The sequence below is a fragment of the Lagopus muta genome, chromosome 12 (genome assembly GCF_023343835.1).
Source record: "Lagopus muta isolate bLagMut1 chromosome 12, bLagMut1 primary, whole genome shotgun sequence".
NCBI lineage: Eukaryota > Metazoa > Chordata > Aves > Galliformes > Phasianidae > Lagopus > Lagopus muta.
Genome location: NC_064444.1, coordinates 13,853,611 through 13,865,718, shown reverse-complemented (window position 1 = coordinate 13,865,718; position 12,108 = coordinate 13,853,611). Strand labels below are relative to the sequence as shown.

The 12,108-nt window shown below is 46.3% G+C and overlaps 1 protein-coding gene across 8 annotated transcripts in view; it reads left to right on the top strand.

Moving 5' to 3' along the window:
• SALL1 (spalt like transcription factor 1) overlaps positions 1 to 6,018 on the top strand; it is a 41,017-nt gene extending 34,999 nt beyond the window's left edge. For all 8 annotated transcript variants that reach the window (XM_048959095.1, XM_048959096.1, XM_048959098.1 and 5 more), the window contains 2 exons: positions 1 to 3,361; positions 4,411 to 6,018. The exon at positions 1 to 3,361 is cut by the window's left edge and continues 49 nt beyond it. In XM_048959095.1, coding sequence (XP_048815052.1) covers positions 1 to 3,361; positions 4,411 to 4,851 — 3,802 coding nt within the window. In that variant the 3' untranslated portion in view covers positions 4,852 to 6,018. The remainder of the gene's footprint in view (positions 3,362 to 4,410) is intronic.
• The last annotated feature ends 6,090 nt before the right edge of the window (positions 6,019 to 12,108 follow it).

Below are 12,108 nucleotides of genomic sequence, written 5' to 3'. Positions count from 1 at the left end.
CCATGTCTGTGGCAGGTGCTGTGCTGAGTTCTTTGAATTATCAGATCTCCTGCAACACAAGAAGAACTGTACTAAAAATCAATTAGTTTTAATTGTGAATGAAAATCCAGCTTCTCCTCCTGAAACCTTCCCTCCTAGTTCCCCGTCTGATAATCCTGATGAACAGATGAATGACACAGTTAATAACACAGATCAAGTAGACTGCAGTGACCTTTCAGAGCATAACAAACTTGACAAGGAAGAATCCATGGATGTGGAGGCTTCCAGCATTAACAATAGCAGTAGCAGTTCCAAGAGTGTCAACAATAGTATTACAAGCAGTAACAGCTCCACAATGGGTACCTCAGCTGTAACAACCTCTCTACCTCACATAGGGGATCTGACGACGTTAGGCAACTTCTCAGTAATAAACAGTAACGTAATAATTGAAAATCTTCAGAGTACTAAAGTGGCAGTAGCACAGTTCTCGCAGGAAGCAAGGTGTAACGGTGCGTCGAACAACAAGCTTGCTGTACCTGCCCTGATGGAGCAACTGTTGGCTTTACAGCAGCAGCAGATCCACCAGTTGCAACTGATTGAACAAATTCGTCACCAAATATTATTGTTGGCTTCCCAAAATACGGACATGCCAACATCTTCTAGCCCGTCTCAAGGTACTTTACGAACATCTGCCAACCCCTTGTCCACGTTAAGTTCCCATTTATCCCAGCAGCTGGCTGCAGCAGCTGGATTAGCACAAAGCCTTGCTAGTCAATCTGCCAGCATCAGTGGTGTGAAACAGCTACCCCCTATACAGCTACCTCAGAGCAACCCTGGCAGCACTCTAATTCCATCCAGCAGTGGCTCTTCTCCAAATATTAACATACTGGCAGCAGCAGTTACAACACCGTCCTCAGAAAAAGTGGCTTCGAGTATTGGTGGCTCACAGCTCAGCAACCCACCAGTATCAGCATCATCTTCACCAGCTTTTGCAATAAGCAGTTTATTAAGTCCTGCATCTAATCCACTTCTACCTCAGCCCACCCCTAGTAACTCTATTTTCTCCAGCCCCTTGTCCAATATCGGAACACCTGCAGAGGATTTAAACTCCTTGACTGCCTTGGCACAGCAAAGAAAAAGCAAGCCACCAAATGTAACTGCTTTTGAAGCAAAAAGTAATTCAGACGAGGCGTTCTTTAAGCATAAATGCAGGTTCTGTGCTAAAGTGTTTGGGAGTGACAGTGCCTTGCAGATTCATTTACGTTCTCACACTGGCGAGAGGCCATTTAAATGCAACATATGTGGAAACAGGTTCTCCACAAAGGGAAATTTAAAAGTCCACTTTCAGCGGCATAAAGAAAAATACCCTCACATTCAGATGAATCCATACCCAGTGCCAGAGCATTTGGACAATATTCCTACGAGCACGGGTATTCCTTATGGGATGTCTATACCGCCAGAGAAGCCTGTCACCAGCTGGCTGGACAGCAAGCCAGTCCTCTCCACGCTCACCACTTCTGTGGGGCTGCCACTCCCGCCGACGATACCAAGCTTGACCCCATTCATCAAAACTGAGGAGCCTCAGCCAATTCCCATTAGCCATCCCTCTGCCAGCCCTCCCTGCTCTGTCAAGAGTGACTCGGGAACCGCTGACCCCACATCAAAAATTTCCAATGGACTTTCTGATGAGGTAGAGGCTGGTGCTTTGCCTACCTCAAACGGCAAAATGGAAGAAAACCCTCAAAATTCAAACTCCGTTGCTAACATGAGCAGCTCTGTAAGTTCACCGGCAGCAGACTCAGGCTCTGGCAGCATCGCCACTTTTACAAATCCACTGATGCCTCTAATGTCAGAGCAATTCAAGGCAAAGTTTCCATTTGGAGGACTGTTGGATTCGACGCCAGCGTCTGAAACGTCAAAACTGCAGCAACTGGTAGAAAACATCGACAAAAAGGCAACCGATCCCAACGAGTGTATCATTTGCCACCGAGTTCTCAGTTGCCAGAGCGCACTGAAAATGCATTATCGCACCCATACCGGTGAGCGGCCATTTAAATGTAAAATCTGTGGACGCGCTTTCACTACTAAAGGCAACTTAAAGACTCATTACAGCGTCCACCGTGCCATGCCCCCCCTGAGAGTACAACATTCATGCCCGATCTGCCAGAAGAAATTCACCAATGCCGTTGTGCTTCAGCAGCACATCCGGATGCACATGGGAGGGCAGATCCCAAACACCCCGGTCACTGAAAACTATCCCGAGTCAATGGAATCTGATACGGGATCTTTTGATGATAAGAATTTTGATGATTTAGACAACTTCTCAGATGAGAACATGGAAGACTGTCCTGACAGCAGCGTGCCAGATACTCCAAAATCTGCAGATGCATCACAAGACAGCTTGTCTTCTTCCCCTCTGCCCCTGGAAATGTCAAGTATTGCTGCTTTGGAGAATCAGATGAAGATGATCAATGCAGGACTTGCGGAACAACTTCAGGCAAGCTTGAAGTCAGTAGAAAATGGGTCAGTGGAAGGGGATGTTTTGACTAACGATTCGTCGTCTGTTGGTGGTGACATGGAAAGCCAAAGTGCTGGAAGCCCTGCTGTCTCGGAGTCTACCTCTTCCATGCAGGCCTTGTCCCCATCCAACAGCACTAATGATTACCACAAGTCACCAAGTATCGAAGAGAAACCAGTAAGAGCTTTACCAAGTGAGTTTGCCAATGGTTTGTCTCCAACCCCTGCAAACAGTGGTGCTTTGGACTTGACATCTAGTAACACTGATAAAATGATTAAAGAAGAGTCTCTGAGTATGCTCTTTCCTTTCAGAGATAGAGGTAAATTTAAAAACACCGCATGTGACATTTGTGGCAAAACATTCGCTTGTCAGAGTGCCTTGGACATTCATTACAGAAGTCATACCAAAGAGAGACCATTTATTTGCACAGTTTGCAATCGTGGCTTTTCCACAAAGGGTAATTTGAAGCAACATATGTTGACACATCAAATGCGAGATCTACCATCACAACTTTTTGAGCCCAATTCCAGTATCGGTCCTAATCCGAACTCTTCGGTTATGCCTGCTAATTCACTGTCATCGCTCATAAAGACCGAGGTTAACGGCTTCGTGCACAGCTCCCCTCAGGACGGCAAAGAAACACCCTCTGCTCTGGCTGCTTCGGGGCCGCTGTCCTCTGCCACGTCCCCTGTCCTGCTGCCTGCTCTCCCCAGAAGAACCCCCAAACAGCACTACTGCAACACGTGTGGGAAAACGTTTTCCTCCTCCAGCGCTCTGCAGATCCACGAAAGGACGCACACTGGTGAGAAACCTTTTGCCTGCACTATATGTGGAAGAGCATTCACAACAAAAGGCAATCTGAAGGTACTTTTTCTTCTTGCTGTTCTTAGGTTTCATTTTGTCCTCGCTGTGTTGGTTTTGGTTGGTTGGTTTGTTTCCAGTGTTCACGGTGATTAATGCTGCAGGCAGCAGTACCTGTGGGTATCTGTGGTATGATAAGCAGAGTGATAGTACTAGGTGGGCTCTTGTTGAGTGCTTGCATTGGCAGCAGGTCCGAAGCGTGATCTGTTTTTGATGTGTAATTAAAGTTCACCTAATAGCAAAGACCATCTATGTAGAGTGTGAAAGAGAACAGCCATATGTTGGTAGGCAGTACTACTAAATAGAGAAATGCTTTCAGTAAGAATGCAAAAGGCTCTCGAATGTGTTGCTTTTTCGTAGCTATCGTGTAAAATGATGGTTGTTTAAAAAAACTATTAACATAATTCTGGAACTAATGGGCATTACTTTAATTGATTATATAACTAACATTTCCTACTGATATGTGTTTGGAAAAGCAAATATACTTAAGTTTTAGAACACCAGTTGAGCACTTTACTGTGTACATTTTTCTGTTGACAGAGTATTTCTCTAGAGGTTGCTGCCAGTAATGTGAGATGAATAATTACTTTCAGACCATTCTGTCTATACACGAAGCTCTCCGATGAGCAATCAGCAAAGGATACTTTCTGCCTGTCTGAAAAGGATGTTTATAGGGAAAGGGGTGTCAAATACAATACTTACCACTGCAATGAAAGTGGACATAGCAATTCTAGCCCCAAAAGCAGCTATCTGCGATTGATGGAGTAACACAAAGTCATTATAAGCTAAATACACGTAATAATTTAAAGAAAGTAAGAAGTAACGTACTGTTCAGGAGGAAGACAGGGTATGCTGGGTGATGGTGCTGGGCTGATCCAGAAGAAGCTTGTTTATTACTCCAGACGGGAAATGGTGCCCTGCATCCTCTGCCTTTACTGCTTTATTATGTAACAAGACTGGACATGTTTGTGAACTGCTGCCTTCACCGGGATGAAAATAAGTTTGCCAACTGCTACTCTTTGTTTCTTTCTTTCTTCTTTCTCTCTTTCCAGGTTCACATGGGCACTCACATGTGGAACAGCACTCCCGCAAGGCGAGGCAGACGGCTTTCCGTCGATGGCCCCATGACGTTCCTAGGAGGCAATCCTGTGAAGTTCCCGGAAATGTTCCAGAAGGATTTGGCTGCACGGTCAGGGAACGGAGACCCGTCCAGCTTCTGGAACCAGTACGCAGCAGCGCTCTCCAATGGCTTGGCCATGAAGACCAACGAGATCTCCGTCATCCAGAACGGCGGCATCCCTCCGCCGCCGGGGGGCCTGGGCAATGGGGGCAGCTCGCCCATCAGTGGCCTGACGGGCAGCCTGGAGAAGCTCCCGAGTTCGGAACCCAACGCACCTCTAGCTGGTCTGGAGAAAATGGCAAGCAATGAGAACGGGACAAACTTCCGCTTTACGCGTTTCGTGGAAGACAACAAAGAAATTGTAACAAATTAGTAAAAACTATACGTAACATTCCTGCAAATAGTGCAACCTAGGGTTGCTTTTTTCAAACTGCAAGCTACAACATTACAGAGACTTTCTTTTTTTTTTTTTTGTACCATGTTCTACTTCTAGAGTTCTAAGAGAGCTTATTTATTAGCGATATAACCTTGCTTTGCAAACAAATGCAAGCATTAACTTTGGTCTCCTGTATTTTGAACTAAATACTAATCGACTAGAGTGCTGTAAAGTTGCTGTAACATTTATGGCAGTTGCGAGTCTGTTCTGCTAGGTGATCTTATTCTGGCATTAACTTATTTTCTATACCCAGTTTAACATGAACTCTGGTATTGATGCAATGCCTCAGTGATGCATTAGATCTCTAATAAAAGTCTGTATATAAATGTACACTTTGATCCTGCTGGAAATTTTATCAGCAAAACACATTGTTTAATTTTTCCAAACAGAATTAAGAAAAGGACTGAAAGGATATAGACTGAACAGTGTGGGTCCTTTACACAGCTCAGTTTTTGATTTTTATTATAAAATTAAAACTGCTTTAATTTTTGTAGGTTTAACATTTTCCGTTTTGAACTGTTATTTGTATTGTGCTTTTTACTTGAGTCGTCTTAAATGTTAATACATTTCTGTACAGTAATAAGCACGCAGATTATTAGAGGAGATACTGAAGTGTTGTTTTGGTAGTTGAAACTGAGACGTAACATTTTGCCTTGTAGGTATATCCATTATAGAAGATGTGCTGGACTTTCACAATGCTGCTAAGTATAGCATCTTGAACAACTCTCGTGGACAACTGTAGATGCTCCTGTATATACAATAAGACATCACTTTCATTAAAATGTATATACGTTCCTTACAAGACCAAGCCCTACTCCTTGACTAAGGGAACAAGTATAGTGTCTGTTTATTTTGTATTAGGTATGGGGGCAGGGGGAACCTTGGACTGTTACATGCACTTTCTCGGAAAGTTGAAAGGAAAAAAGAGGTCCAGTTTCTTTAACATTTAATACTTACTAACAGCAGAGATACTGTAATTTTACTCGAGTAATCAAATACATTTTTGCAACAGATAAAAATTGCTGTCTCTGTGTTTTTAAAGTGTACCTGTATTTGGTAATCATTTTGAATGTATTACTTAGCCTTTCCCTCGGTTAACACGAACTGTCCAGGTTGTACGTGTGTGTTTATATTTGTAAGTATGGGTATACATATGTGCTGCATATTAATTGCTGGTATATTTTTCATACTCCCTAATAGTGGGGACTTTCTCCTTAATTAATCAAGTAGCCTTCTCATCAAATTGTAGATATTTTGGCATTTTTCTTTATATATATATATATATATATAAAATGCTGCTAGCAAAGACCTAATTGAGCCTGGGGAAGTTTCCTTTGAAGGAAGTACTTATCACATTTAAGGCTTGATTTGGTTCAGATGCTTTATATTTGATATTAATTTTATTCTATGAGAGTCTATGTTTGTGGCACGCTTACGCTGCTCTATCTGTGTTAAGATGTCCACTTGCAAACCTCCGTATGTTATATGGAGCCTATAACTTGACTGTAAAGACAAAAAGAATTGCTTTGGCCTCGCACGTGATTTGGCTTCCCTTCTGCTCCTGCAGTGACCGCCGACCTCAGCGGGAGCGTGGGGACACGGAGCTGAGCCCAGCGCTCCGACCCGAGGGCTGTGATCTCCCTAATGTTATCACTCACGGCAAATAAATTAGTTTGGCTGCCTTCAAATTACGGATGGTGCAAACAAACCAGCCAACCAGGAGCGACCAGTTGCTTACGCACGTATATTTTGTTCTCAACTGCAGCACGCAGGTATTTGCTCTTGAGTTTCTTTGCTATGGGCTCAAGGGCCGTTCTGCTCTCCCGCATATCGGTCTCTCGCGCTCCCCATCGAATCGGGCGCTGCAGAGGGCTTGGCTGAAAAGCCGGGGAGGGAGAAAAACTTCCCGAGGAGTTTTGCCGTTAATATGATTATGAACGCTCAGTAAAGTATAACGCTGTAGTCTGAACACCTCCGGACTCGCTATCTTTAGAACGCTCTCCTGTTTGACCGCGACGGTTCCGCGGTGCGCGTGCAGCTTCTCGATGCGAACAGTCAGGAACGTCGAGCCACCTTTTGCTCTCGTACAAAGCTAAATCGAACAGGCTTCCACGGCCGCGTCAGCGAAGCGCCAACCCCGCTCCGCGCCGAGCCGAGCTCGGCAGCAGCGCTGCAGGCGGGGGGGCGGTCGGGGCCGCGCGGCGTTCCGGCTCTCCGCTCCCGCTGAGGCGGAGCGCGCCGCGGCCGTTTTGCAGAAGCAAACGAGAGCGGTTTCCCTTCGAGGCCGCGCGGCGCGAGGACGGCCGTCGGTTGGGCGCGTGCCTGGCGGGAGCGGCTGAGGGAACCTCGCACCGCCGAGCGCAGGGGACGCGGCGCTGCGGCCGCCTCGGGGGCTCCGCAACCGCGCCGCAGGTGAGGTGCGATGGGAACGGGGGCTTTTTTCTCCCCGCCTTTCGGCGGCGTTTGTTCGTGGAGCCGCCCCGGGACGCCCCTTTCCTCCGCGCAGATCGATCGCCGCGAAGGAACGCGGCGGGGCGGGGCCGCTCCTTTGCGTTCCGGCCGCGGGGATGGGCGCTCGGCGGTGAGAAAGGGACCGGACGCGTCCCGCCCGGCAGACGCTGCTATCCATCCCCGGGCCCTACGAGGCTTTTCCCTCCCCCCGCAACTCCGGGCGGAGCCGCCGCACTCCCCGCCCCGAAGCCGGGGCCGAGCGGCGTGCAGGCGGAGCTTTTCCCCACCCCGTCGGGCGGAGCGCCTGCTGCCAGCAGCGGGGGCTGGGGGGGGGGACGTGCGCGTGTAATTTGCCCAGGAAAGGCGGCAGTTCGACGTCCCGTTACCTGACACCGGGCCGTGGGCACCGGGGGGAGCCGGCCGTCCCCGGGGCGGCGGCTGGCAAGCAAACAGAGGTGCCCACGGCGCTCACCCGACGCAGGATTTCCTATTCACAGACACTGCATTAATCCTTGTTCAGGAATAGGACATTTTGCTTCTTTCTTAACGGTTTTGTTTGTGCGGCCGCATTTTTCTCATTAGCAACAAATTTTTCCTCCTCTTTTTCCTTCTCCTCCTTCACGCTCATCGCAATTTTATGATCCATTAAAATTAAGCGCGGCGGTTTTTCTTTCTTTCCCCCCCTCTTTTCCCCCCCCTTCCCCCCTCTTTTTCCAAGCTCCAAAGATCGCTCAGCTCATCCCCTTAACGAGTCGCTTTCTTCACTCAGCAGCGATTTATTTAATAAACACCGGGCTGGCAGCGCGCTGAACCTTCCCGTGCGGGAAGGGCGGGCGGGCGGCGGAGCGCGCAGCACCGCGGGGCAGCAGCGCCTGGAGCCGGGCGCTCCCAAAGCTCCGCGTAGCGCCGGCCGGCAGCCGCACGCCGTGCCTGACGGCGCAGCCCCGCTCGCGCAGAGCAGGAGGGATGAAAGGCGGTGGGGGATGGAGAGAGGAGGCAGCGCGCTGCTCCGCAGGGGCGGCGGAGAGGTGCGAGCGGGACTGCCCGGCTTATTCCACGTGCAGATGACAGCCAAGTCCCAAAGGCTTTTTGTCGGGGAAAAGGGGGATGGATTTCCGCGTTGCCTCCTGTGCTGGGCTGTGGTTGGTGAGGGCATATGTGTGCTTTTGGGAGTCCCCGAAGCCACAAGCTACCGGGTTGCACCTATGCAGGAGGCTGCTGTTATTTAGCATGTGAAAGTGCGACTGAAGTTCCCTTTGCCTCCGCCCTCCCCCCCTTTTTTTTGCTCCCTGCCAGGCTGCAGTACTTCTCCATTTATTTATTTAAAATCAAAGGATCGTTTTCTATCTGGCTTCCTTCCCTCATGAATATGAATTGACAGAAGTTAAAATAATGTTTTGCAAATAAATGGGTACGGTTGTTTACACAAGCCAGAAGCAATATGTCTTTTAGCTGCTGAGCTGAAATATAATGACTTAAAGATTTCACATACAATACAATCTCTTGTATAAATACTTTTTCCTAGGCAAAATGTTAAGGAGGAATAGAAGTTTGGAATTATCTATGGAGAAGATCAGAAATAACTGGAGAATGTGCAACTTCCCTAGCAAAGGGTTACAGATAGCTGTGCCTATGTTCTCTCTCCTGATTTTGTATTTCTGTTTTTTACATCCAGGCTATAGTTAATATAAGAGTAGCTGAGCCAGTCCTGTCACTACTGGCAGTGGCCTAGAGGATGCCTAGAAAATAGCCAGCACGTGGTGATTGCTGCTTGGGAGGATCTGCTTGTTCTGAAGGTGTGAGACACTCAGAGTTCCTGAATGATGTGCAGAGACCCGAGTATGTCACAGGTAAGTGAGGTGTAAGCATGGCAGTGATCAAAAGCAAGTTTCAGTCTCGAATCATACTACAGCTTAGTCCTACTATAAGTCTCTTCTATCTTCTGTTTTTCTTTAGATATTTGTTTTTGAATCCACAGCCTAAATCTTTAAGAGGCAAAGTCACCCACTGTCATGGGAATAAGGACGAGCTCTTGTACGTAACTGTTGAGTCATGGCCTGACCCACTGATTGAGCACCTGGGGAAAGTCCAGTCAGCCCTGGGAGCACAGGTGAAGGCAATTCAGCTGTGTGACCAGAGGGGTGGAGCCTGGCTGCACCTTTTAGACCTCATTTAAGGGCTGACTGCCTCTGGGGGGAGGATCTCAGGTTGGAGATCCTTTCTTGGTGAAGCTTTTCCTTATGAGCCTGCAATCTTCAGATATGGGTGAGCAATCATCTTCATTTCCTTTATTGTGTTGGTTTTTCCCTCATCACGGCTCTGTTGTAATGCCTTTCCCATTGTACTGATCTGTCCAGTTGCTACAGCACTAAGGGAGAAAACAGGAGGGAAATCTTTGATGATCAGATCCATTTAACTTTGAGGGAGCTGGTGAAAACTGAGATGTAGAAGTCATTCTGTAGAAAGCCTGCAGGGTGTACGGGGCTGAAGGCTTGCAGGCAGGTGGCTCTGTGTAGAACACCTGTAAGTGTTCTCACCCACCTGCTGGAGGGTTTGGGAGTAACAAAGCCATGGCATCTTCCTTTTTGCAGCAGCTGACTGATCAAAGCTGAACTGCAGGCTTTTCTTAACTTCTGGAAGTTACTGTAACTCTTGCAAAGCAGTTTGCTTCTGGTTAGATGGCTACTGAAGACATGTCCATACTTGTGTCAGACTGGGTCGTGAGTGCAAATAAGGAACATCCTTACTGGAACATTTGGCCCTGAAACTTCTGGTGTCATTTCCTCTAAGTAAGAAGTCTCTCTGTTTGCAGGCATTCACATCATCTGTACAGACAGTTCTCTTGATCAGGGCAATGCTAAAGTGCAAAGGTCTATTTTTATTATTTAAAGGTCTTAAAAATGCAGCATCACAATGTCAGATGGGTGTAGCAGAAGCCCTGCAGCACCTGGCATCAGGTGGTTCAACACAAGCAGTATTTGAAACTGAATATGGAAAGAGAAACGTGCAGTGGTTTGGTACAATGTCATAAATGTAGCCTCGCTGGTCATCACTTTATTTCCTTTGCTTGCTGGAGAATACAGTAGGAAGATGAGCCCTTACGACTATCCAGATGACTAATGTCAAGACATTTATCAAACCAATACCTGTTCTGATAATGAACTTTCTTTAGCTGTGAATAATTCTAAGTTGCTTTCCTTTCAATGGGATTTTAAAATGCCATTCAGTAGGTAGGGAAGTTAACATTTGTATCATGATTATCCCCTTAACTGCTGTTCACATCTTTGTTACTAAATGTGTCTCATGCAAGCTCCTATCTTTCTGTTGGTTAGAGTATTCAGCTAATAGCGAATTACAGAGAGACAGTCCGCAAAGGTTTTCTATGTTTTAGTTGCCTGGAATGAATACTGACTCCTTGGCAAGTTGTCAGAGCTGCTGGGGGAAATGAGGCTGGCTGTGATAGCTGGCTTGGTTGTGGGGATCCCTTCCTATCAGCCTATACCTCTGGTGCACATTAATGGATTGAATCCCCTTCTGAAGTCAGTTCAGTGTTTTGGCTTTAACACTGAGTGGGCTCTGCACAGACAGCTGCTCTAAAGGTGTATCTGGCTTTTAAGACTAAGACCTTTCCTGGCCTAAATGAGTCTAAGTGTCCAAGATAGAAGATATCCAAGACATGCCAGGAAGGCTCACAAAGCTTGAGGAGATCTTATGAAACTTGAGGCAGAGCCAACACCACTGAGTTCAAAGAAGGCAACTCATAATTCTGCGGCTTGTTTGAGACAGAATTGCAGGAGATGTTACCCTCCTGATGGACTGCATACAGAACAGGCTCAGCTTAAAGTGCCACCGAAGGCCATTTAAGACAGTATGTCTAACATTGCGCTGTAGTAGAGAAAGAACACTTCTGTTGTGACACAAGATAGTAGAACAGCTTAAAACACCCAGACCATTACTTCTGTCATCTCCTTATGGATGTTATGTAGTTGCTTACACTTTTCTTGCTTGACCTATACAAAACAGTAGTGTCTGCTTCTGTGTTCTCTCCTGGATTTGAAGACGTTATTAAACCAATTCTCTCTTTCCAAAGCTCAATGCATTCATGCTGGCATCCTCGATAAAGCTGAGGCGCAAACAAAACAGTCGCAATAGTATTCAGTGCACTTAAACTTGGAGGAAATGAAAATCAATATTTGTCAAATGGAGGGAAAAGGTAAAAATGGACTGAGGGGAAAAATGCCTGGCTTTCTTAAAAGCCATTAGTGAAAATGAAAAGTTGACTGCAGCACTGAAATTTAATTTAATACATTGGTGTTATTTGAACAGATAACTTTTTTTCTCCCTCCACCACTCTCCATGTACTGATGCACGCAGTTCCTTATTGTTAATGCTGTCAAATGGAACTTAACTACACTTTAATATGGCATGGTTTGGAGCCTTGAAGCCTTATGTGAAGTTCCCCTTGTGGTTGAAGTGTGGTGTCTGAATCAGTAAATGAAAACTACATTTTCTGGGTGTTCATCGCCCTGGTCCAAGTGCTTTAATCTCTTTATATGCTCCGTAAAACAGTTCTAGCAATAATTTCTTATCTTTCATTTTCATTTATTTTGAATTTGTAGCGTGGAAGCTATTTGGAAGCTATATTACTAATGTGCCATGTGGATACTCTCTTGGAATAGAAATGAAATATTTGGTAAAACTAAGCATGTGGAATTGGAAATGTCATATCTAGTCAAAAATAAA